General features: G+C 44.5%; 1 protein-coding gene across 1 annotated transcript in view; it reads right to left on the bottom strand.

Annotated features, from left to right (window-relative positions):
* Window positions 1-10,150: 10,150 nt before the first annotated feature.
* Window positions 10,151-27,122, bottom strand: part of LOC139382871 (ankyrin repeat, SAM and basic leucine zipper domain containing 1) — a 37,252-nt gene continuing 20,280 nt past the window's right edge. The window contains exons 6-14 of the mRNA XM_071127117.1: window positions 21,541-21,652; window positions 21,009-21,143; window positions 19,321-19,445; window positions 18,573-18,645; window positions 18,012-18,068; window positions 17,687-17,799; window positions 13,936-14,041; window positions 13,557-13,670; window positions 10,151-10,400 (exon numbers count right to left, since the gene is read on the bottom strand). Of these exons, the coding sequence (XP_070983218.1) occupies window positions 10,248-10,400; window positions 13,557-13,670; window positions 13,936-14,041; window positions 17,687-17,799; window positions 18,012-18,068; window positions 18,573-18,645; window positions 19,321-19,445; window positions 21,009-21,143; window positions 21,541-21,652 (988 nt within the window). The 3' untranslated portion in view covers window positions 10,151-10,247. The remainder of the gene's footprint in view (window positions 10,401-13,556; window positions 13,671-13,935; window positions 14,042-17,686; window positions 17,800-18,011; window positions 18,069-18,572; window positions 18,646-19,320; window positions 19,446-21,008; window positions 21,144-21,540; window positions 21,653-27,122) is intronic.

Here is a 27,122-nt window from a genome sequence, read left to right as displayed (position 1 = left end):
CAATATAGTATGCACCATTGACAGCAGCCTGTCGGGCTGTATCACTGCCTGGTACGGCAACTGCACCTCCTGCAACCTCAGGGCTCTCCAGAGGGTGGTGCGGTCTACTCAATGCATCACCGGGGGCACACTGCCTGCCCCAGGACACCTACAGCACCCTAAGTCACAGGAAGGCCAAAAAGATCATCAAAGACATCAACTACCTGAGCCGCGGCCTGTTCACCCAGCTATCATCCAGAAGGCGAGATCAGGACAGGTACAGCAAAGCTGGGACTGGAAAAACAGCTTCTATCTCAAGGCCATCAGACCGTTAAATAGCCATCACTAGCCGACCTCCACCCAGTACCCTGCCCTGAACTTAGTCATGGCCACTAGCCGGCTACCACCCGGTTACTAATCCCTGCACCTTAGAGGGTGCTACCCTATATACAGTGCATTCGTAAAGTCTACAGACCTTGACCTTTTCTACATTTTATTATATTACAGACTTATTTCAAAAATGTATTTTAAAAAAATCCCCTAATCAATTTACACACAATACCCCATAATGACAATGCAAAAACAGGATTTTCAATTTTTTTTCAAATTTATTAAAAATAAAAAACTGAAATATCACATTTACATAAGTATTCAGACCCTTTACTTTGTTGAAGCACCTTTGACAGCGATTACAGCCTTGAGTCTTCTTGGGTATGACGCTACAAGCTTGGCACACCTGTATGGGGCGGCAGGGTAGCCTAGTGGTTAGAGCGTTGGTCTTGTAGGTTGCAAGTTCAAACCCCCGAGCTGACAAGGTACAAATCTGTCTATCTGCCCCTGAACAGGCAGTTAACCCACTGTTCCTAGGCCGTCATTGAAAATAAGAATTTGTTCTTAACTGACTTGCCTAGTTAAATAAAGGTAAAATAAAAATAAAAATTTGGGCAGTTTCTCCCATTCTTCTCTGCAGACCCTCTCAAGCTCTGTCAGGTTGGATGGGGAGCGTCGCTGCACAGCTATTTTCAGGTCTCTCCAGAGGTTGGGTTCAAGTCCGGGCTCTGGCTGGGCCACTCAAGGACATTCAGAAACTTGTCCCGAAGCCACTCCTGCATTGGAAGGTGAACCTTCGCCCCAGTCTGAGGTCCTGAGTGATCTGGGGCAGGTCAGACCAGAGATCAAGGATCTCTCTGTACTTTGCGCTGTTCATCTTTCCCTTGATCCTGACTCGTCTCCCACTCCCTGCCGCTGAAAAACATCCCCACATGATGCTGCCACCACCATGCTTCAACGTAAGGATGTTTCCAGGATTCCTCCAGATGTGATGCTTGTCATTCAGGCCAAAGAGTTCATTCAACCCAGAAAATCTTGTTTCTCATTGTCTGAGAGTTTGCCTTTTGGCAAACTGCAAGTGGGCTGTCATGTCCCTTTTACTGAGGAGAGGCTTCCGACTGGCCACTCTACAATGAAGGCCTAATTTGTGAAGTACTGCAGAGATGGTTATCCTTCTGGGGGGTTCTCTAATCTCCACAGAGGAACTCTGGAGCTTTGTCAGAGTGACCATCAGGTCCATCTCCCGATTGCTCAGTTTGGCCAGGTCTAGGAAGAGTCGTGGTGGTTCCAAAATGCTTCCATTTAAGAATGATGGAGGCCACTGTGTTCTTGGAGACCTTCAATGCTGCAGACGTATTTGGTACCCATCCCCAGATCTGTGCCTCGACACAATCCTGTCTCGGAGCTCTATGGACATTTCCTTCGACCTCGTGGCTTGGTTTTTGCTCTGACATGCGCTGTCAACTGTGGGACATTATATAGACAGGTGTGTGCCTTTCCAAATCATGTCCAAATCTTGTCCCAAGATGGCATAGCAGTCAGACGTCTTTTGTCCTCATCTTGTTGTGTCCCATGTACCTGTATATACAGTGCCTTGCGAAAGTATTCGGCCCCCTTGAACTTTGCGACCTTTTGCCACATTTCAGGCTTCAAACATAAAGATATAAAACTGTATTTTTTTGTGAAGAATCAACAACAAGTGGGACACAATCATGAAGTGGAACGACATTTATTGGATATTTCAAACTTTTTTAACAAATCAAAAACTGAAAAATTGGGCGTGCAAAATTATTCAGCCCCTTTACTTTCAGTGCAGCAAACTCTCTCCAGAAGTTCAGTGAGGATCTCTGAATGATCCAATGTTGACCTAAATGACTAATGATGATAAATACAATCCACCTGTGTGTAACCAAGTCTCCGTATAAATGCAGATGCACTGTGATAGTCTCAGAGGTCCGTTAAAAGCGCAGAGAGCATCATGAAGAACAAGGAACACACCAGGCAGGTCCGAGATACTGTTGTGAAGAAGTTTAAAGCCGGATTTGGATACAAAAAGATTTCCCAAGCTTTAAACATTCCAAGGAGCACTGTGCAAGCGATAATATTGAAATGGAAGGAGTATCAGACCACTGCAAATCTACCAAGACCTGGCCGTCCCTCTAAACTTTCAGCTCATACAAGGAAAAGACTGATCAGAGATGATGCAGCCAAGAGGCCCATGATCACTCTGGATGAACTGCAGAGATCTACAGCTGAGGTGGGAGACTCTGTCCATAGGACAACAATCAGTCGTATATTGCACAAATCTGGCCTTTATGGAAGAGTGGCAAGAAAGCCATTTCTTAAAGATATCCATAAAAAGTGTTGTTTAAAGTTTGCTACAAGCCACCTGGGAGACACACCAAACATGTGGAAGAAGGTGCTCTGGTCAGATTAAACCAAAATTGAACTTTTTGCAACAATGCAAAACGTTATGTTTGGTGTAAAAGCAACACAGCTGAACACACCATCCCCACTGTCAAACATGGTGGTGGCAGCATCATGGTTTGGGCCTGCTTTTCTTCAGCGGGGACAGGGAAGATGGTTAAAATTGATGGGAAGATGGATGGAGCCAAATACAGGACCATTCTGGAAGAAAACCTGATGGAGTCTGCAAAAGACCTGAGACTGGGACGGAGATTTGTCTTCCAACAAGACAATGATCCAAAACATAAAGCAAAATCTACAATGGAATGGTTCAAAAATAAACATATCCAGGTGTTAGAATGGCCAAGTCAAAGTCCAGACCTGAATCCAATCGAGAATCTGTGGAAAGAACTGAAAACTGCTGTTCACAAATGCTCTCCATCCAACCTCACTGAGCTCGAGCTGTTTTGCAAGGAGGAATGGGAAAAAATGTCAGTCTCTCGATGTGCAAAACTGATAGAGACATACCCCAAGCGACTTACAGCTGTAATCGCAGCAAAAGGTGGCGCTACAAAGTATTAACTTAAGGGGGCTGAATAATTTTGCACGCCCAATTTTTCAGTTTTTGATTTGTTAAAAAAGTTTGAAATATCCAATAAATGTCGTTCCACTTCATGATTGTGTCCCACTTGTTGTTGATTCTTCACAAAAAAATACAGTTTTATATCTTTATGTTTGAAGCCTGAAATGTGGCAAAAGGTCGCAAAGTTCAAGGGGGCCGAATACTTTCGCAAGGCACTGTATATATATATTTTCTTCGCATATCTTTTTATTTAAAAAAATTTCTAAAAACCTCAACTTCAAAACACTCTCCTATAATCCGCATCACCAATAAAATATACATATTTTTTAAGTATTATTCACCTCAAATCTGAAATCAAAAATAGAAGCTAGCCAGAAGTTAGCCTGAAGCTAGACAGTTTACTGGCTAACGTTAGTATTCAGCTAACCATGATTGGTGGTCATCAGCTATCCTTTAGCTCGAAAACCTAGCGCCAGTTTTGTACAACGCGACTCAGACCAGAGCATACGGGACCTATTTCCTCTCCATATCCCCGGATTTCTACCGCAAGCTCTGGACATTTACACCTGGGAGTTATCCAACTGGCCCCTCCGTCGCGATGTTACCTGAACGCCCATCTGCGGCCCATTAATCGTTAGCTGTCTTATCGGCTGCTATCTGAATAGGTCTATCGGACAATTTTCTTGGGTCACTATAACTATATCTATTTTGCCAATTGGATTGGTCCCCTCTACCACACGGAACCCCACTAATCTACTGACGGAAACGCATGAGGTAGCTAAAAACAGACCTCCATCCTCTGCCAGCTTGCTACCCATGGCCCGGCTAGTTGTCTGAATCGCCGTGACCCCAACCAACCTCACTACTCACTGGACCATTATGATCCCTCGGCAAAGCATGCCTCTCCTTAATGTCAATATGCCTTGTCCATTGCTGTTCTGGTTAATGCTTATTGGCTTATTTCACTGTAAAGCCTCTAGCCCTGCTCATTATACCTTATCCAACCTTTCAGTTCCACCACCCACACGTGATGACATCACCTGGTTTCCATGATGTTTCTAGAGACAATATCTCTCTCATCATCACTCAATGCCTAGGTTTACCTCCACTGTATCCACATCCTACCATACCTTTGTCTGTACATTATACCTTGAAGCTATTTTATCGCCACCAGAAACCTCCTTTTACTCTCTGTTCCGGACGTCCTAGACGACCAATTCTCATAGCTTTTAGCCGTACCCTTATCCTACTCCTCCTCTGATCAACTGGTGATGTAGGGGTGAATCCAGGCCCTGCAGTGCCTAGCTCCACTCCAATTCCCCAGGCGCTCTCGTTTGATGACTTCTGTAACCGTAATAGCTTTGGTTTCATGCATGTTAACATTAGAAGCCTCCCTAAGTTTGTTTTATTCACTGCTTTTGCACACTCTGCCAACCAGGATGTCCTAGCCGTGTCCAAATCCTGGCTTAGGAAGACCACCAAAAACTCTGAAATCTCCTTCCCTAACTACAACATTTTCAGACAAGATAGAACGGACAAAGGGGGCGGTGTTGCAATCTACTGCATATATAGCCTGCAGAGTTCTGTCCTACTATCCAGGTCTGTACCCAAACAATTTGAACTTCTACTTTTAAAAATCCACCTCTCTAAAAACAAGTCTACCACCGTTGCTGCCTGCTACAGACCACCCTCTTCCCCCAGCTGCTCTGGACACCATATGTGAACTGATTGCCCCCCCATCTATCTTCTGCCCTCTAAATACACCTCTGCTGTTTTCAACCAAGATTGCAGCAATCACTGCCTCATTGCCTGCATCCGTAATGGGTCAGTGGTCAAGCGACCTCCACTCATCACTGTCAAACGCTCCCTGAAACACTTCAGCGAGCAGGCCTTTCTAATCGACCTGGCCCGGGTATCCTGGAAGGATATTGATCTCATCCCGTCAGTAGAGGATGCCTGGTTCTTTTTTTTAAATGCCTTCCTCACCATCTTAAATAAGCATGCCCCATTCAAGAAATTTAGAACCAGGAACAGATATTGCCCTTGGTTCTCTCCAGACCTGACTGCCCTTAACCAACACAAAAACATCATATGGCGTTCTGCATTAGCATCGAACAGCCCCCGTGATATGCACCTTTTCAGGGAAGTTAGAAACCAATATACACAGGCAGTTAGAAAAGCCAAGGCTAGCTTTTTCAAGCAGAAATTTGCTTCCTGCAATGCAAACTCAAAAAAAGTTCTGGGACACCGTAAAGTTAATGGAGAATAAGAACACCTCCCAGCTGCCCACTGCACTGAGGTTAGGAAACTGTCACCACCGATAAATCCACTATAATTGAGAATTTCAATAAGCATTTTTCTACGGCTGGCCATGCTTTCCACCTGGCTACCCCTAACAGCACTGTACCCCCCACAGCAACTCGCCCAAGCCTTCCCCATTTCTCAATCTCCCAAATCCAGTCAGCTGATGTTCTGAAAGAGCTGCAAAATCTGGACCCCTACAAATCAGCCGGGCTAAATAATCTGGACCCTTTCTTTCTAAAATGATCTGCCGAAATTGTTGCAACCCCTATTACTAGCCTGTTCAAACTCTCTTTCGTGTCGTCTGAGATTCCCAAAGATTGGAAAGCAGCTGCGGTCATCCCCCTCTTCAAAGTAGGGGACACTTGACCCAAACTGCTACAGACCTATATCTATCCTACCCTGCCTTTCTAAGGTCTTCGAAAGTCAAGTCAACAAACAGATTACCGACCATTTTGAATCTCCGCTATGCAATCTGGTTTCAGAGCTGGTCATGGATGCACCTCAACCACGCTCAAGGACCTAAACGATATCTTAACCGCCATTGATAAGAAACAATACTATGTAGCCGTATTCATTGACCTGGCCAAGGCTTTTGACTCTGTCAATCACCACGTCCTCATCGGTAGACTCGATAGCCTTGGTTTCTCAAATGATTGCCTCGCCTGGTTCACCAACTACTTCTCAGATAGAGTTCAGTGTGTCAAATCGGATGGCATGTTGTCTGGGCCTCTGGCAGTCTCTATGGGGGTGCCACAGGGTTCAATTCTTGGGCCGACTCTCTTCTCTGTATACATCAATGATGTCGCTCTTGCTGCTGGTGTCTCTGATCCACCTCTACGCAGATGACACCATTCTGTATACTTCTGGCCCTTCTTTGGACACTGTGTTAACCCTCCAGACGTGCTTCAATGCCATACAACTCTCCTTCCATGGCCTCCAACTGCTCTTAAATACAAGTAAAACCAAATGCATGCTCTTCAACCGATCACTGCCTGCACCTGCCCGCCCGTCCAGCATCACTACTCTGGATGGTTCTGACTTACCTAGGTGTCTGGTTAGACTGTAAACTCTCCTTCCAGACTCACATCAAACATCTCCAATCCAAAGTTAGTGGCTTCCTATTTCGCAACAAAGCATCCTTCACTCATGCTGCCAAACATACCCTCGTAAAACTGACCATCCTACCGATCCTCGACTTCGGCGATGTCATTTACAAAATAGCCTCCAATACCCTACTCAATAAATTGGATGCAGTCTATCACAGTGCCATCCGTTTTGTCACCAAAGCTCCATATACTACCCACCACTGCGACCTGTACGCTCTCGTTGGCTAGCCCTCGCCTCATACTCGTCGCCAAACCCACTGGCTCCATGTCATCTACAAGACCCTGCTAGGTAAAGTCCCCCCTTATCTCAGCTCGCTGGTCACCATAGCAGCACCCACCTGTAGCACGCGCTCCAGCAGGTATATCTCTCTGGTCACCCCCAAAACCAATTCTTCCTTTGGCCGCCTCTCCTTCCAGTTCTCTGCTGCCAATGACTGGAACGAACTACAAAAATCTCAGAAACTGGAAACACTTATCTCCCTCACTAGCTTTAAGCACCAGCTGTTAGAGCAGCTCACAGATTACTGCACCTGTACATAGCCCATCTATAATTTAGCCCAAACAAGTACCTCTTCCCCTACTGTATTTATTTATTTTGCTCCTTTGCACCCCATTATTTCTACTTCGCACATTTTTCCACTGCAAATCTACCATTCCAGTGTTTTACTTGCTATATTGTATTTACTTTGCCACCATGGACTTTTTTTTGCCTTTACCGCCCTTACCTCATTTGCTCACATCGTATATAGACTTATTTTTCTACTGTATGTTTGTTTAACTCCATGTGTAACTCTGTGTTGTTGTATGTGTCAAACTGCTTTGCTTTATCTTGGCCAGGTCGCAATTGTAAATGAGAACTTGTTCTCAACTTGCCTACCTGGTTAAATAAAGGTGAATTTTTTTTCCAATCAATTGAATTCACCACAGGTGGACTCAAGAAGGATCAATGGAAACAGGATGCACCTGAGCTCAATTTTGTGTCTCATAGAAAAGGGTCTGTATACATTTTCCAAAAATTCAAATAACCTTTTTTTGCTTCGTCATTATGGGGTATTCTGTATAGATTGATGGGGAAAATATGTATTTAAATCAAAGGCTGTAACATAAAATGTGAAAAAAGTCAAGGGGTCGGAATACTTTTCGAATGTACAGTACATAGACATGGATTCCCTGGTCACTGTTTACATACTGTTTTATTCATTTCATATTTATATACTGTATTCTAGTCAATTCCATCCTATTAAACTATTGCTGTTTATGTACTATTCTATCCTATGTACTCTACAGACATACTAAATACTCTATCCACACACTGTCCATGATGTCTATACATCCAATTCCATCCATCCATTCATATATTTAAAAATATAAACGCAACATGCAACAATGTCAAATATTTTACTGTTACAGTACATATGAGGAAATCAGTCAATTGAAATTCATTAGCCCCAAAAATGCAATTGTGTTCGTTGTCTGTAGCTTATGCCTGCCCATACCATAATTCCACAGCCACCATGAGGCACTCCTTCACAACGTTGACATCAGCAAAGCACTCGCCCACACAACACCATACGTGGTCTCTAAAACCACGTTGGAGGCGGCTTATGGTAGAGAAATTAACATTCAATTATCTGGCAACAGTTCTGGGGGACATTCCTACAGTCAGCATGCCAATTGCACGCTCCCTCAAAATTTGAGACATCTGTGGAATTGTTTTGTGTGACAAAACTGCACATTTTAGAGCTTCCTTTTATTGTCCTCAGCACAAGGTGCACCTGTCTAATGATCATGCTGTTTAATATGCCACACTTGTCAGGTGGAGGGATTCTTGGCAAAGGAGAAATGCTCACTAACAGGGATGTAGAGCTTAGTGAGAAATAAGCTTTTCGTGCATCTGGAAAATGTCTGGGATCTTTTATTTCAGCTCATGAAACATGCAACCAACACTTTACATTTGCGTTTATATTTTTGTTCAGTGTACACAAACACAGTACCAGTTAAAAGTTTGGGCACACCTACTCATTCAAGGGTTTTCTTTATTTGTTTATATTTTCTACATTGTAGAATTATAGTGAAGACAAAATATATTTGATGTTTTAGATTCATCCTCCCGTTGCCTTGACAGCTTTGCTGGCATTCTCTCAACCAGCTAATAAGGTAATGCATTTCAATTAACAGGTGTGCCTTGTTAAAAAGTATTTGAGGAATTTCTTTCCTTCTTAATGCGTTTGAGCCAATCAGTGACCATGAAGGCCTGATTCACAGTCTTTGAACAGTTGATGTTGAGATGTCTGTTACTTGAACTCTGAAGCATTTATTTGGGCTGCAATTTCTGAGGCTGGGAACTCCAATGAACTTATCCTCTGCAGCAGAGGTAACTCTGGGTCTTCCTTTCCTGTGGCGGTCCTCATGAGATCCAGTTTCATCATACCACAGCAGAGGTAACTCTGGGTCTTCCTGTCCTGTGGCAGTCCTCATGAGATCCAGTTTCATCATACCACAGCAGAGGTAACTCTGGGTCTTCCTTTCCTGTGGCGGTCCTCATGAGATACAATTTCATCATACCACAGCAGAGGTAACTCTGGGTCTTCCTGTCCTGTGGCGGTCCTCATGAGATCCAGTTTCATCATACCACAGCAGAGGTAACTCTGGGTCTTCCTTTCCTGTGGCGGTCCTCATGAGAAACAGCTTCATCATAGCGCTTGATGGTTTTTGCGACTGCACTTGAAGAAACTTTCTTGAAATGTTCCGGATTGACTGACCTACCATTAAGCAAAGAGAAACGACAGTCCATCGTTACTTTATTTGAGCCGATTTTGATTTACCACCTTTTTTCTTATTAGATGATGTTATGTTATGTTAATATGTGTTATTTCATAGTTTTGATGTCTTCACTTTTCCTTTACCATGTAGAAAATAGTAAAAATAAAGAAAAACCCTTGAATGAGTAGGTGTGTCCAAACTTGACGGGTACTGTACATACCCTGGACATTGCTCGACTTAACATTTATATATTTCTTAATTACATTCTTTAACTTTTATATTTATGTGTATTGTTAGATATTACTTCACTGTTGGAACTAGGAATGCAAGTATTTCGCTACACCCGCAATAACATCTGCTAAATATGTGTATGTGACCAAAAAAATGTAATTAGATTTTTAGTAGCCTAAATAGTTTGTCATATAGTCAACTACATAAAGTATGAATAATATGTAGGGGATGGATTTCCCTAATTAGTGTCCTAACTTGTGCAGCAACTTAATGCAAAGAAAATGCTGGATAAAGAAATAGTTTTTATTTTACAAAAGCCCAGAAAATTGCTTAAAACAATTAAGAACTCAATAAAAAACAAGAACAAAGTATAACAAATATAAGGAATCTCAATCAAAAACCAAACTTTTTTGCATTCGCGTTATTCTCATTCGGCATAATTCCTCAAACAGAAATGTAAATTAAGACAATTAAACTAATTGATTGATAACCTATGACAATTTATCCAAAGTAAGAGTAAATTGGATAATAAAGGAGCTGTCAGTCTAAAGGTAAACCTTGGCACTCTTTGCTCTGGACAGGGCAAACAGCAGGCCTGCTCCAAGCATGCTCAGTGCAAGCCTCTTCAGGACCCGTCTCCTCCAGTCGCCGTGGGAACCAGGTTGAGGAAGTGGGCAGAAATCTCCTGCTGGGTCCATCTTAGGAAGAGGAGCAGCAGAACGTCACAAGGTAAGAGGTGAGAAAGAGCACGATGGACACACAAACTAGAGATGCGCACACACCATGGACGTGACCAAATACCCATACTAGTATAAAAAAGAAAGTGTTAAAGTATGACATTTTGAAAATAGTACTCCCAAGTTAATCTGATTATTATGGGGGGGGGGGGGTGGGGGGGGGGGCAGGGGGAGATTCGGTCTTCAACAAGGTCCACATTGAATTTTATTATATTTCCTTGCCCTCAAAATATTGTTTTTTCTCCTCTTTTTTTAATGCTCCCTGACTGTCTAGCTTTCATTTAAGTGATTATCAGTGAGCTGGACAGTCCAGAAATTGTATGAATATAAGTCCATTATTGTTACTACACTGTTTCCATTTGGTTTTAGTCATATTGAGTTTGTTTCCCCCCCTTGGATTGAACAGCGTCAGATTGTATATTTGACACCCCTGCCCTACAAGAACCTTCCGTCTCGACACTAGATGGTAGCCATGAGCAGTGTTTTGTCATGTGACTTGTGTCCTATCAATCATTTATTAGGAATAAAATGAAACCGATCTGGGTGAGGTGATCTGCTTAAGTATGCAAATTAGAGTTTGAATAAGAGAACCACTCTGCACAGTGCTGCACCTGACAGGTACATATGGCACAGATCTACCATTCTACACAGTAATGTCCAACCCAGGGAACAATTCATGCCCCCCCATCTCCAAACTTTCTGGCCGGGCAGATAGATTGTGTGTGCGCGCACCTGCGCTCTGTGTAGGGGGATGGGTGTCAAGACGAGCCCCCACAGATAAGATAAACGGGTGCAAGGGCCTTCCCCCCCTGGGCATTGAGCCAGTGTCTCCAAATGGCCTCTGTTGGTTGTCGGATTCCTGTCTGACACCGACAGCGTCCGGGGCTACCCCCCTCCTTCCTCACCCTATCCCCCCCCCGTCTCCACTCTGACAGGACACTGTCACACTGTCTCTGAGTTATAGGCTGTGAGGACTCGCCCTGTCAGAATCCTACACACAGCGCACACACGCCGTGTGTAAATGCTGGATGAGCAATGGCGAGGATGAGAAGGGGAGTTGACCCAAGTTTGCAGGAAGCTTGGACCAGACCTGGGAAGAGATGGTTAGGGCAGTGAAAGGGTGTGGAGGACCAGACAGAGAGATGGTTAGGGCAGTGAAAGGGTGTGGAGGACCAGACAGAGAGATGGTTAGGGCAGTGAAAGGGTGTGGAGGACCAGACAGAGAGATGGTTAGGGCAGTGAAAGGGTGTGGAGGACCAGACAGAGAGATGGTTAGGGCAGTGAAAGGGTGTGGGTGACCAGACAGAGAGATGGTTAGGGCAGTGAAAGGGTGTGGAGGACCAGACAAAGAGAGATGGTTAGGGCAGTGAAAGGGTGTGGAGGACCAGACAGAGAGATGGTTAGGGCAGTGAAAGGGTGTGGGTGACCAGACAGAGAGATGGTTAGGGCAGTGAAAGGGTGTGGAGGACCAGACAGAGAGATGGTTAGGGCAGTGAAAGGGTGTGGAGGACCAGACAGAGATGGTTAGGGCAGTGAAAGGGTGTGGAGGACCAGACAGAGATGGTTAGGGCAGTGAAAGGGTGTGGAGGACCAGACAGAGAGATGGTTAGGGCAGTGAAAGGGTGTGGAGGACCAGACAGAGAGATGGTTAGGGCAGTGAAAGGGTGTGGAGGACCAGACAGAGAGATGGTTAGGGCAGTGAAAGGGTGTGGGTGACCAGACAGAGAGATGGTTAGGGCAGTGAAAGGGAGTGGAGGACCAGACAGAGAGATGGTTAGGGCAGTGAAAGGGTGTGGAGGACCAGACAGAGATGGTTAGGGCAGTGAAAGGGTGTGGAGGACCAGACAGAGAGATGGTTAGGGCAGTGAAAGGGAGTGGAGGACCAGACAGAGAGATGGTTAGGGCAGTGAAAGGGTGTGGGTGACCAGACAGAGATGGTTAGGGCAGTGAAAGGGTGTGGAGGACCAGACAGAGAGATGGTTAGGGCAGTGAAAGGGAGTGGAGGACCAGACAGAGAGATGGTTAGGGCAGTGAAAGGGTGTGGAGGACCAGACAGAGAGATGGTTAGGGCAGTGAAAGGGTGTGGAGGACCAGACAGAGAGATGGTTAGGGCAGTGAAAGGGTGTGGAGGACCAGACAGAGATGGTTAGGGCAGTGAAAGGGTGTGGAGGACCAGACAGAGAGATGGTTAGGGCAGTGAAAGGGTGTGGGTGACCAGACAGAGACATGGTTAGGGCAGTGAAAGGGAGTGGAGGACCAGACAGAGAGATGGTTAGGGCAGTGAAAGGGTGTGGAGGACCAGACAGAGATGGTTAGGGCAGTGAAAGGGTGTGGAGGACCAGACAGAGAGATGGTTAGGGCAGTGAAAGGGTGTGGAGGACCAGACAGAGATGGTTAGGGCAGTGAAAGGGTGTGGAGGACCAGACAGAGAGATGGTTAGGGCAGTGAAAGGGTGTAGAGGACCAGACAGAGAGATGGTTAGGGCAGTGAAAGGGTGTGGAGGACCAGACAGAGATGGTTAGGGCAGTGAAAGGGAGTGGAGGACCAGACAGAGATGGTTAGGGCAGTGAAAGGGTGTGGAGGACCAGACAGAGATGGTTAGGGCAGTGAAAGGGTGTAGAGGACCAGACAGAGAGATGGTTAGGGCAGTGAAAGGGTGTGGAGGACCAGACAGAGATGGTTAGGGCAGTGAAAGGGAGTGGAGGACCAGACAGAGAGATGGTTAGGGCAGTGAAAGGGTGTGGAGGACCAGACAGAGATGGTTAGGGCAGTGAAAGGGTGTGGGGGACCAGACAGAGATGGTTAGGGCAGTGAAAGGGTGTGGGGGACCAGACAGAGATGGTTAGGGCAGTGAAAGGGTGTAGAGGACCAGACAGAGAGATGGTTAGGGCAGTGAAAGGGTGTGGAGGACCAGACAGAGATGGTTAGGGCAGTGAAAGGGTGTGGAGGACCAGACAGAGAGATGGTTAGGGCAGTGAAAGGGTGTGGAGGACCAGACGAAGGAAACAGACCGTTCTCTCAGAGTGGCCCACTGAGGGGAGCAGAAACATAGTGGCGGGGGCTCTTGGGTGACAGTGACACGTACACAGCAGTCAGAGAAAAAGGTGTGAGATGTACCTTGTGCAGCAGGTTCTTGAGGCAGGCGACCTCTTTCTGCAGGTCTCCAGTCTGGGCCACCAGCTCATTACAGATGGCCTGGGCCTCCTTCTTAGGGTCCAGGGACAACACCAGCTGAGGACAGAGAAAGTAAATTAGGGGAGCTAGAAACAGGTTCGCTCTAGAAAATCCATCAGTACTATAGTGTCTGACTGAAAACGCACTCACTTAATCTAACCACAAACATGAGTGGGGGCACCCTCCTTTCAGGGCTGAAAGGGAATTTGCTTTAGTAGGTTATACAACCATACTGTCTGCTTTCAGTCAGACAACAGCATTGATGGATCAGTCGCCAGTCCTTTAGATTATCAGAGGGGGACAGGGAATGACACACACACACCTCAGAAGCTCGGCGGGGGAAGCGGCTGATGACGTCCTGTACTGTCTCTGTCAAGTAGCAGCATTGCTGCCTCAGACTGATCAGGAAGTTATACAGCTCCTCACTTCTATAAGGACACACATACACCATTAGACAACTTTTCACAATACTTCCCACTATCAGTGTTGATGACAGGGATGGTCATTTTAAATGATACAATTTTTATATAGTCAACTCTTGACCAATTAGAATGCTGAAATGTACATGGCAGAGGTAAACAGCGGACAGGGTGCTTTTCTTCTGTAATTTGTCAGCAACAGCGAAGGAAAAGTCAGATTTTGGCAATGATAGAACTGATTCTGTTACAAATAGCCTTTCTGGTGAGTGTTTTGCATTGATACATTTGCAGAGTGCCTTTAATTTCTACTTGAAGAGGGGTTAACAGCATGCCGATGCCAGGGCAACCTGGAGGGCAGTAACTCAATGCACCATTAGAAAAAGTACATTGAAAAGATTTTTGTTTTACTAAATTAAGAATTTCAAATGTCATGGTATATCCTTGTAGGTAGAAATGTCACAAGGATAATTTAATTTAGACATAGCCTTTTCATTGTTAAAATAGGCCAAACATCCGGATATTTGATTAACCGTGACCATGCCTAGTTGATGAGTCTCTTTCTACCTCAACCCAAGTGTGTTTATGTGTGACTGTCAGTGTGAGTGGGTGAGCAGCACAACCCGTGTCAGTCTGCATTCCTGCCCATCTCAAGTATACACCCTATAGGTCTCACCTAGACCAGGAGGGAGGGAGAGACAGAGGTCACCTACAACAGACAGACATCTCCCCCTCTCCTCTGCTCCTCTCTATCCTGTACTATCAGTCTTGGGTGCGCTAGATAAACTAACAGAGCTGTAGTCCCTGGTCCCGAGCCTCTGGAAGGAGATAGTAACTCCAGTCTGACTGACACTGTTTACACGACCACTGACAGAGTGTGAGCATCACAAAACGGCTGCTACACATGCAGGGATATGTACCACTAAGATAAAACAATCCAACAACATACAAAGGGCAGTGGAACAATCGCAGCAACAAAACATATTTAAAGATCGGGCCGCGATGAATACGATGTACAAATAATTTGGATGTAAAAGTTTTTAATCTAGTTTTGAGTTATGAGAGGAAAACCTAGCCATTGGCCACACATAGTCTTATGTTTGTTCATTTGTCTGTTGTGTAGAGGTCAGTTGATTTAACCGTGTCTGCCCAGTCGCCCGTCCGTGTCAGTTGTCCCCCAGTGTGAAGATCCCCCCGTCCACCCATCTCTGTCTGTCAGTCCATTAGTGATGTATTACAAGTAAAAATACATCTAAAACTAACATCCCAGGCCAACTAGAACATCTAACATCCCAGGCCAACTAGAACATCTAACATCCCAGGCCAACTAGAACATCTAACATCCCAGGCCAACTAGAACATCTAACATCCCAGGCCAACTAGAACATCTAACATCCCAGGCCAACTAGAACATCTAACATCCCAGGCCAACTAGAACATCTAACATCCCAGGCCAACTAGAACATCTAACATCCCAGGCCAACTAGAACATCTAACATCCCAGGCCAACTAGAACATCTAACATCCCAGGCCAACTAGAACATCTAACATCCCAGGCCAACTAGAACATCTAACATCCCAGGCCAACTAGAACATCTAACATCCCAGGCCAACTAGAACATGACCATCTAACATCCCAGGCCAACTAGAACATCTAACATCCCAGGCCAACTAGAACATGACCATCTAACATCCCAGGCCAACTAGAACATCTAACATCCCAGGCCAACTAGAACATGACCATCTAACATCCCAGGCCAACTAGAACATCTAACATCCCAGGCCAACTAGAACATGACCATCTAACATCCCAGGCCAACTAGAACATCTAACATCCCAGGCCAACTAGAACATGACCATCTAACATCCCAGGCCAACTAGAACATCTAACATCCCAGGCCAACTAGAACATGGACGTCTAACATCCCAGGCCATCTAACATCCCAGGCCAACTAGAACATGACCATCTAACATCCCAGGCCAACTAGAACATGGACGTCTAACATCCCAGGCCAACTAGAACATGACCATCTAACATCCCAGGCCAACTAGAACATGACCATCTAACATCCCAGGCCAACTAACATCCCAGGCCAACTAGAACATCTAACATCCCAGGCCAACTAGAACATGACCGTCTAACATCCCAGGCCAACTAGAACATGAACGTCTAACATCCCAAGCCAACTAGAACATGACCATCTAACATCCCAGGCCAACTAGAACATCTAACATCCCAGGCCAACTAGAACATCTAACATCCCAGGCCAACTAGAACATCTAACATCCCAGGCCAACTAGAACATCTAACATCCCAGGCCAACTAGAACATGACCATCTAACATCCCAGGCCAACTAGAACATTAACATCCCAGGCCAACTAGAACATGGCCATCTAACATCCCAGGCCAACTAGAACATCTAACATCCCAGGCCAACTAGAACATCTAACATCCCAGGCCAACTAGAACATCTAACATCCCAGGCCAACTAGAACATCTAACATCCCAGGCCAACTAGAACATCTAACATCCCAGGCCAACTAGAACATCTAACATCCCAGGCCAACTAGAACATCTAACATCCCAGGCCAACTAGAACATCTAACATCCCAGGCCAACTAGAACATCTAACATCCCAGGCCAACTAGAACATCTAACATCCCAGGCCAACTAGAACATCTAACATCCCAGGCCAACTAGAACATGACCATCTAACATCCCAGGCCAACTAGAACATGACCGTCTAACATCCCAGGCCAACTAACATCCCAGGCCAACTAGAACATGACCATCTAACATCCCAGGCCAACTAGAACATGGACGTCTAACATCCCAGGCCAACTAACATCCCAGGCCAACTAGAACATCTAACATCCCAGGCCAACTAGAACATGACCATCTAACATCCCAGGCCAACTAGAACATGACCATCTAACATCCCAGGCCAACTAGAACATGGCCAACTAACATCCCAGGCCAACTAACATCCCAGGCCAACTAGAGCGTGAACATCCAACATCCCAGGCCAACTAGAACATGGCCAACTAACATCCCAGGCCAACTAACATCCCAGGCCAACTAGAGCGTGAACATCTAACATCCCAGGCCAACTAGAACATGACCACTAGGTCCTGGGATGAGCATAAAGCATAAGGGATGTGGTAATCTAGTGCTTTAATGTTTACAGTGTGGCCATCATCAGAGGATTTACTCCTGGGGGATTTAAAGGCTCAGTAAAAGTACCCCTGTACCCCTGGCCCTGACACTACAGTACCGCTTGGCCTGAGAGCTATCCTATCATCAGTCACAGAGAGAAGGGGGGGTGAAAGAGGGGATTTCATTCCATCTCCTCTCACCTTACAAATCATTACGGCCCCATTTAATAAACCATTAGGACTCTGCTCTCAGAAGCTCGGAGAGGATATAGGAGGTGAGGCAGTGGGAGAATAACAGTGGGATGGATGCTTTAGGTCAGTCTGAGGAATGACCTCCAGTGGTGTGCTGGAGGAAGGACTGTGTACAGTATGTCATATAAGTCTGTAGGTGTTTGTGTTGCATATATAATGTGTCAAGAAAATATGTTATTGTGCTTGACGATTTGACCTGGAAGGAATTGCTCAAAATAATATATTTTTTCATTGTACTTTAATGTTACCCGGTGTCTATGTTCTCCAGCTGGTCGACAGTGTCCAGGTCGACCCGGTCTAGATGCATCTCCTTCACTGCACTCAGAACCTTCTGCTGGTCCTCTGGGTCAGAGATACCAATCTGGGGGAGAACGCAACATTAATAACTGGGCAACATACTGTTAACTCAGGTTGCAAAATTCCCAAAGTTCCCAGGTTTTTCAGAAATCCTGGTTGAAGCATTCCCAGTTGGAGGATTCCTTCCATGCTAATTCTCTACTGATTCCAGGAACCATAGATTTCTGAAAAACCTGGAAACTTGCTGCCAGACAGACTGACAGAGGTTTTTCATACCTTCTCCAGGTCATCCTTCTCCATGGTTACCAGGTAGCTCCAAGTGATGTCATTTTCCTGAGGAGAGAAGAAAAACTACTTTGACGATCTCACAACTTGCAAACCAGCCTAAACCCTGAACAGATATTGTACAATCATTTACAATCTGCATTTGTGTAGCTACCGGTAAGTGTTTTTTTTTTAAAAAGCGGTAACCGATTACAGTATGTGTTTGTGTTGTGGAGCTACTTGTTACCGGTATGTCTATTCAATCTAATGATGAAAATATCAATCCACCCCCACCACCCCAAACTGAGCTTCATACACTATAGTTTTTCACCCAATCACTCCAGTCAGACCCACAGTCTTTACACCTGCCTGCTCAACATCAATAAGCCAGCAGTAGGGTTGGACAGTTATTTGATAATACCATATGCTGGGATATGGCATGAGGGAGGTATGGAAATCTGAAAACTGTCCAATCACAGTGAGGATGAGGTACAGTACTCAAACAATGTCAGAGGTACTCCTGTGTGTGTGTGTGTGTGTGTGTGTGTGTGTGTGAAGGGGTACACTACTTACTAGCATTATGTCAGAGAGGTACTCCAGGTTGAGTCCGTGCAGAAGCAGCTCGATATCACACAGTTTGGCCAGACTAGGAGAGGTTCAAAGTCAAATTTTGAAAGTGAATGGGCGCGTTTGAGATTGACCACATTGCAGTCCAACTGTGCAGAATCTCTGATCAACAAATCAACCTTTAAATCACCTACTCAACATTATTTGTAAAATCAGTCAGTTTGCTTATGCTCTCAGACAAGTAATGCATTCTCAATAACTTCCCCCGGGTTAAATAAAAGCAATAAATAAAAACATAAATAGGTTTAAGAGCGTACTACATCAACCCCACGTTGCCAAGTCGGCCGCCTAAAATATTTCAGAACAGATAAACATTGACAGATTAAACAATCCAAATTAAAACATTGAATCTTCAACAGTCAAATACAGACTAAATATGTTAAAGCATTATGGTGCAGATTTAGCAGCTAGATGTTTGTTTACATCTAAAAACCGGTCTCATGGCATGGGACACTCAACTCTACGTCCACTAGAGGGCCCCAAATACCAATCACGGCTGCTGGCGTCCACTGACTGATCTGTGGCCTTTTCTCAATTCATCTTACCTCGATTCCTCGCATCCTCTGTCCTAAAAACAAATGGTAAAAGAACTCCTGAGGGGAGGGACCTTCTACCTCCTCCATTACGGTTGAGAAGAGGATATAGGATGTAAGGAATAGCAATAAGACGAATTGAGATTTAGCCATGGTCTCACCGCTCCTTGGAGTCAGCAGATAGATCGGGGTCCCTCTTGAAGAACTTGAAGAGGGTCTCCTCCTTCGAGGAGGTTACCTGCCCGTTGGTGAGGGCATTGCCTGGGGACGCCAGGATCCTGGCAATCTGCGAGGAAAGAAGACCTGATACACAAAACTCTTTCCATGGCAGACTGACCAGGTGAAAGCTATGATCCCTTATTGATGTCACTTGTTAAATCCATTTCCGCCGGTGTAGATGAAGGGGAGGAGAGATTTTTAAAAGGATTATTAAGCCTTGAGACATCGAGGATTGTGTATGTGTACCATTTAGAGGGTGAATAGGAAATAAAATATTGAAGTGCCATTGAACAAGGTATGGTAGTAGGTGCCAGGTACACCGGTTTGAGTGTCAAGAACTGCAGTGCTGCTGGGTTTTTCATGCTCAACAGTTTCCTGTGTGCATCAAGAATGGTCAGCCACCCAAAGGACATTCAGACAACTTCACACAACTGTGGGAAGCATTGGCATCAACACGGACCAGCATCCCTGTGGAACGCTTAAGACACCTTGTAGAGTCCAAGCCCAGACGAATTGAGGCTGCTCTGAGGGCAAAAGGGGGTGCAATTCAATATTAGGAAGGTGTTCCTAATGTTTTGTACACTCCGTGTATTTTATATGTTTGCAAGAGAAGGAGAAATTGGTGCTAGTCTCACGCCTCAAGACTACCATTTCATAGTGTGGTAAATTTGTGGCTGTGGTTAGTGTTTGGTTTTACTGTACCTGTGGTTGTTTAAACACCAGATTTAGGTGCCAGAGTTATGTACTTGGCTAACTATGTGGGAAACAAAGTTGTGACTGTGAGGTTCTGTTGGTTCTACATGTGGTCAATTGAACACCGTGGCTATGTCAGAAGCACTCTTTCCAGCCTCTTGATAATATATACTGAACTAAAATAGACGCAACATGTTGGCCCCATGTTTCATAAGCTGAAATAAGAGATCCCAGAAATGTTCCATACGCACAAAAAGCTTATTTCTCTCAAATTTTGTGCACACAGTTGTTTACATCCCTGTTAGTGAGTAGTTCTCCTTTGTCAAGATAATCCATCCACCTGACAGGTGTGGCATATCAAGAAGCTGATTAAACAGCATGATCATTACACAGGTGCACCTTGTGCTGGGGACAATAAAAGGCCACTCTAATATGTGTAGTTTTGTCACACAATGGCACAGATGTCTCAAGTTTAGAGGGAGAATGCCGTTGGCAAGCTGACTGCAGGAATATCGACCAGAACTGTTGCCAGAAGAATTGAATGTTCATTTGCCAGTACGTCCAACCGGCCTCACAACTGCAGACCACGCGTAACCATGCCGGCCCAGGACCTCCACATTCAGCTTCTTTACCTGCGAGATCGTCTGAGACCAGCCATACGGACAGCTAATGAAACTGAGGAGTATTTCTGTCTGTAATAAAGATTTTTTGTGGGGGATTGGCTGGGCCTGGCTCCCAGGTGGGTGGCCCTATGCCCTCCCAGGCCCACACATGGCTGAGCCCCTGCCCAGTCATGTGAAATCCGTAGATTAGGGCCTAGTTAATTTATTTCAATTGACTTATTTCCTTATATGAATTGTAACTAAGTAAAATCGTTAAAATTTATGCATTTATATTTTTGTTCAGTATAAATAATATAATTACTGGTTGTGTTTACCTGTGGTCGTTTGAAGACCTTGGCCAAGTCGGCAGCACTCTTCTCTGCTTTGGTCTTGAGGGTCTTGTCTGCCCCCAGCTGGAGCAGCTTGAGGACGGCCTCTTCTCTTCCGTACTGCACCGCCACACTCAGGGCCTGGGGTCAAAGGTCACAGCAGGTCATCACCTATCAATGTCTAGCGGCATCCTAATTACTATTAATAACCACAGTGTCACCAATCATTACTATCAATCACAGTTAGAATCAATCAAGATAATGTAAAAGCATTTGATTGTTGTAAGCATGGGCTGGAGGGAGTTTACAACATATTTCCTAAACCAGTCATTTTCTTTCAAATAACATGTACACATATTTAGCAGATGTTATTGCGGGTGTAGCAAAATGCTTGTAAATGCTTTCACACTATGTCCCAAGGGAAGTGAACAAGTCCACACTTTTGGAGAAAGGAGAGATTATTGGGACGTAGGGAAGGCTGATGAATAAAATTGTCTGCTTATGTGAGACAGGCATTGCACCAGGTAGGCATTCTTACCGTGTACCCATTTTCATCCTGGGAGTTGACCTCTGCCCCGTGAGACAACAGCAGGTTGATTACCTGACTGTAGCCGTCCCGGGACGCCAGCATCAGGGATGTCATACGAGACCTGGGAATTAGACTAGAATGAATAGGGTATCCACCTCATCTACCTAGAATGGGTGAAAATGCACTTCGGTAACGAAATTTCACTGCCTTCAGAAAGTATTCACACTCCTCGACTTCATTTGTTTATGTAGGTAGGGGTAAAGTGACTATGCATAGATAACAAACAGCGAGTAGCAGCAGTGTAAAAACAAGGGTGTGTGGTGGTGGGGGGGGTGTCAATGTAAATAGTCCGGGTGGCCATTTGATTAATTGTTCAGCAGTCTTATGGCTTGGGCGTAGAAGCTGTTAATGAGCCTTTTGGTCCTAGACTTGGTGCTCCGGTACCGCTTGCCGTGCAGTAGCAGAGAGAACAAGTCTGAGACTTGGGTGAATGGAGCCATTGACAATATTTTGGGCTTTCCTCTGACACTACCTAGTATATAGGTCCTGGATGGCCCCAGTGTATGTACTGGGCCGTAAGCACTACCCTCTGTAGCGCCTTATGGTCAAATGTCGAGCATTGCCATACCAGGCGGTGATGCAACCGGTCCGGATGCTCTCAACGGTTCAGCTGTAGAACTTTTTCTGGAGACCCATGACAAATCTTTTCAGTCTCTGGGGGAAAAGGTGTTGTCGTGCCCTCTTCACGACTGTCTTGGTGTGTTTGGATCATGATAGTTTGTTGGTGATGTGGACACCAAGGAACTTGAAACTCTCGACCCGCTCCACTACAGCCCTGTCGATGGTAATGGAGGCCTGTTTGGCCCGCCTTTCCCTGTAGTTCACGATTGGCTTCTTTGTCTTGCTCACAATCTTGTGGGTGAACAGGAAGTACAAGAAGGGACTAAACATGCATCCCTGTGGGACCCCAGTGTTGAGGATCAGCGTGGCAGACGTGTTGTTGCCTACACTTATTACCTGGGGGCGGCCTGTCAGGAAGTCCAGGATCCAGTTACAGAGGGAGGTGTTGTCCCAGGGTCTTTAGCTTAGTGATGAGCTTTGTGGGAAATATGGTATTGAACGCTGAGCTGTAGTCAACCTTCGCTTCCTTGGGCATAGGGACTATGGTGGTCTGCTTGAAACATGTAGGTATTACAGACTCGGTCAGGGAGAGGTTGAAAAATGTCAGCGAAGACACTTGCCAGTTGGTCTGCGCTGAACACGTCCTGGCAATCCGTCTGGCCCCGCAGCTTTGTGAATGTTGACCTGTTTGAAGGTCTTGCTCACATCAGCTACCGAGAGCATTATCACACAGTCGCCCAGAATAGCTGGTGCTCTCATGCATGTTTAAGTGTTGCTTTTCTCGAAGCGAGCATAAAACGAATTTAGCTCATCTGGTAGGCTCGCGTCACTGGGCAGCTCGCGGCTGCATTTCCTTATGTAGTCCGTAGTTTTCAAGCCCTGCCACATCCGACAAGCGTCTGAATCCTACTACACCGGCGCTATCTTAATCCTATATTGACGCTTTTCCTGTTTGATGGTTCGTCTGAGGACATAGCGGGACTTCTTATAAGCATCCGGATTAGTGTCCCGCTCCTTAACTTCTTCGATAAATCTTTTAATTTTTGGATGAAAAACGTTTTAAACAAGATATTTTGTCACGAAAAGATGCTCGACTATGCATATAATTGACAGCTTTGGAAAGAAAACACTGACGTTTCCAAAACTGCAAAGATATTGTCTGTGAGTGCCACAGAACTGATGTTACAGGCGAAACCCAGATAAAAATCCAATCAGGAAGTGCCGCATTTTTTGAAACCGCCTCATTCCAATGACTCCTTATATGGCCGTGAAGGAGCTAGGAGTCAGCTTACGTTTTCCCCAAGGTGTCTACAGCATTGTGACGTATTTGTAGGCATATCATTGGAAGATTGACCATAAGAGACTACATCTACCAGGTGGTCGCTTGGTGTCATCCGTTGCAATTACTGCGTAATCTCCAGCTGCAGTATTTGCTTCTGTTGAGAAGCCAGCTGCCACCACTGATAGATTATCGAATAGATATGTGAAAAACACCTTGAGGATTGATTCTAAACAACGTTTGCCATGTTTCTGTCGATATTATGGAGCAAATTTTGAAAAAAAGTTTGGCGTTGTAAGTGACTGCATTTTCAGGTATTTTTCTTAGCCAAACGTGATGAACAAAACAGAGCTATTTCGTCTACACAAATAATATTTTTGGAAAAAATGAACATTTGCTATCTAACTAAGAGTCTCGTCATTGAAAACATCCGAAGTTCTTCAAAGGTAAATTATTTTATTTGAATGCTTTTCTTGTTTTTGTGAAAATGTTGCCTGATGAATGCTGGGCTTAATGCTATGCTAGGCTATCAATACTCTTACACAAATGCTTGTGTAGCTTTGGTTGAAAAGCATATTTTGAAAATCTGAGATGACAGTGCTGTTAACAAAAGGCTAAGCGTTCAAGGTACATTTAGTTGATCACTTCTCGTGGAATCTGAAGCGCTGTAAGGAGGAACTCTAACTACAGATTCAGGAACTTCTCCTTTCTCTTGGATACCTGTAAGTACCAGATTCTCGCTCATGGATCTAGTCTGTATTTCAAGTAAGGCTTCTCTCAGAACAGTTTTCATTCACTTCGGTTTCAATCTTATTGACTGTCACTTTGAGCTTGTTTGTTTCCTTCTCCAATGTTGCAGCTTTTTCATCACTCATCTCGAGACTATAAGAGCCTTCAACTCTTATATCGTTACTGACTAATTCAAGTATACCCAGTTTGTCATTTATTGATTTTAACAGATCCGTTTCGACCTTTACCATCCCCGGTGGTGAAAATATTAAATTGTCTGTGTCTGTAGAAGAGTCACGTTTCCGTTTTGAAATCTTACTCTCCGTCATGTTTGGGTGTTGCTTGTTTTCGTAATATTTGTCAATAAATGTCTCTAGTCTTAAGATTTGTTTTGTGTTATTATAAAGGTTATCACCCACCATGAAAAATATTTTACATTCACTGTCTAGTGATATGAATAACAATTTCAAAGTAGAGAAGTGTATGCAAGAGAAAGAAATATTCCATCATTGTTGACAAAGATGGAATATGGAATCTGTCTGACATACAAAAAGCTTGGGGAAAAATACAGAGGATGTCTAACTCGTTGACTAAAAAAAAGATGGTCTTTAACGGTTCTAGCCGAAGTAAGAAAACAGGATGAGAAATTATTTCTGGAGAATCATGACAGGACATTGCAGAGAGATAAGAATAGTTTGAAAGCTCTTGGTGAACATAAAAACCTTGAGAGAAGAGATTCAACAATTACAGGAGAGGGTTGTAAAAAAACAGACTTGGCTCCAACAAGTGGACCCTTTGTTCCCTCAATCTACCCTCACACCGAGTTGCGCAAGGATGATCGGGTTTCAAGAATCTGGTCAGCATTGCCTGGCATTGAGTCAACAGATTCTGACAGCAGTGATGAACAATGTCTTAGGCCAACCAGAACATAGGCTGTAAAAGGTAGTCAAGACAAACCTCCGGTGACAGTAATCACACATAAATCAGCATCTCCAAAACAGTTGGATGAATGGTCAAATACTTTGAAGCATCCATGAGACGTGGGTATCAGAGATACGCAGGTTCCAAGTGAAACCAACATTATTTGTTCAGCAGATGAGAAACCTGGTGTATGTCATTATTGAGGGATATCTGGTCACTGGCAACAAGAATGTCAGAAAAGAAAATGTGTTCTTATGAGGAATGGACAGGAGAAGCAGGGTCTAAGGGGAAATGGAATGAAGACAGCCCCAACAACGCAAAGCTGATGCAGAAATTTAAGAAGCTCTCTCCGGCTCAGCAGCATAGTTTGCTGGATGCTGTGGAGGGAAACTTATAGACCCCCTTTTATGTTCCATCTCAGCTGATGTACATATGAAATCAGATGGAATATGTGAACATGATGGTTAACAACTTTGCAGTAGATTTTTCAGTAGATACGGATGCTGTAGTCACTGTATTGCCCATATCTTATGCAAAACATATACAGTTGAATTCGAAAGTTTACATACACCTTAACCAAATACATTTAAACTCAGTCTCACAATTCCTGACATTTTATCCTAGTAAAAATTGCCTGTCTCAGGTCAGTTAGGATCACCACTTTATTTTAATGTGAAATGTCAGAATAGTAGTAGAGAAAATGATTTATTTCAGCTTTTATTTCTTTCATCACATTCCCAGTGGGTCAGAAGTTTACACATACTCAATTAGTATTTGTTAGCATTGCCTTTAAATTGTTTAACTTAAGTCAAATGTTTTGGGTGGCCTTCCACAAGCTTCCCACAATAAGTTGGGTGAATTTTGGCCAGAGTCAGGTTTGTAGGCTTCCTTGCTCGCATATGCTTTTTCAGTTCTGCTCACAAAATGTTCTATAGGATTGAGGTCAGGGCTTTGTGATGGCCACTCCAATACCTTGACTTTGTTGTCCTTAAGCCATTTTGCCACAACTTTGGAAGTATGCTCGGGGTCATTGTCCATTTGGAAGACCCATTTGCGACCAAGCTTTAACTTGATGTCTTGAGATGTTGCTTCAATATATCCACATTGCCTCATGATGCAATCTATTTTGTGAAGTGCACCAGTCCCTCCTGCAGAAAAGCACCCCCCACAACATGATGCTGCCACCCCCGTGCTTCACGGTTGGGATGGTGTTCTTCAGCTTGCAAGACTGCCCCTTTTTCAGGCAAACATGACGATGACCATTATGGCCAAACAGTTCTAATTTTGTTTCATCAGACCAGAGGACATTTCTCCAAAAAGTACGATCTTTGTCCCCATGTGCAGTTGCAAACCGTAGTCTGGCTTTTTAGGGCGGTTTTGAGCAGTGGCTTCTTCCTTGCCGAGTGGCTTTTCAGGTTATGTCGATATAGGACTCATTTTACTGTGCATATAGATACTTTTGTACCAATTTCCTCCAGCATCTTCTCAAAGTCCTTTGCTGTTGTTCTGGGAGTGATTTGCACTTTTCACACCAAAGCACGTTCATCTCTAGGAGACAGAACGCGTCTCCTTCCTGAGCAGTATGACGACTGCGTGGTCCCATGGTGTTTATACTTGCGTACTATTGTTTGTACAGATGAACGTGGTACCTTCAGGCATTTGGAAATTGCTCCCAAGGATGAACCAGACTTGTGGAGGTCTACAATTGTTTTTTTTAGGCTGATTTCTTTTGATTTCTCCATGATGTCAAGCAAAGAGGCACTGAGTTTGAAGGTAGGCCTTGAAATACATCCACAGGTACACTTCCAATTGACTCAAATTGTGTCAAATTAGCCTATCAGAAGCGTCTAAAGCCATGACATAATTTTCTGGGATTTTCCAAGCTGTCTAAAGGCACATTCAACTTAGTGTATGCAAACTTCTGACCCACTGGAATTGTGATACAGTGAATTATAAGTGAAATAATTTGTCTGTAAACAATTGTTGGAAAAATTACTTGTGTCATGCACAAAGTAGATGTCCTAACCAACCTGCCAAAACT

This window comes from Oncorhynchus clarkii, chromosome 2 (assembly GCF_045791955.1).
Source record: "Oncorhynchus clarkii lewisi isolate Uvic-CL-2024 chromosome 2, UVic_Ocla_1.0, whole genome shotgun sequence".
NCBI classification, from domain to species: Eukaryota; Metazoa; Chordata; class Actinopteri; order Salmoniformes; family Salmonidae; genus Oncorhynchus; species Oncorhynchus clarkii.
Note: the sequence above shows the minus strand (reverse complement) of the source record. Positions and strands in the feature narration are given on the sequence as shown.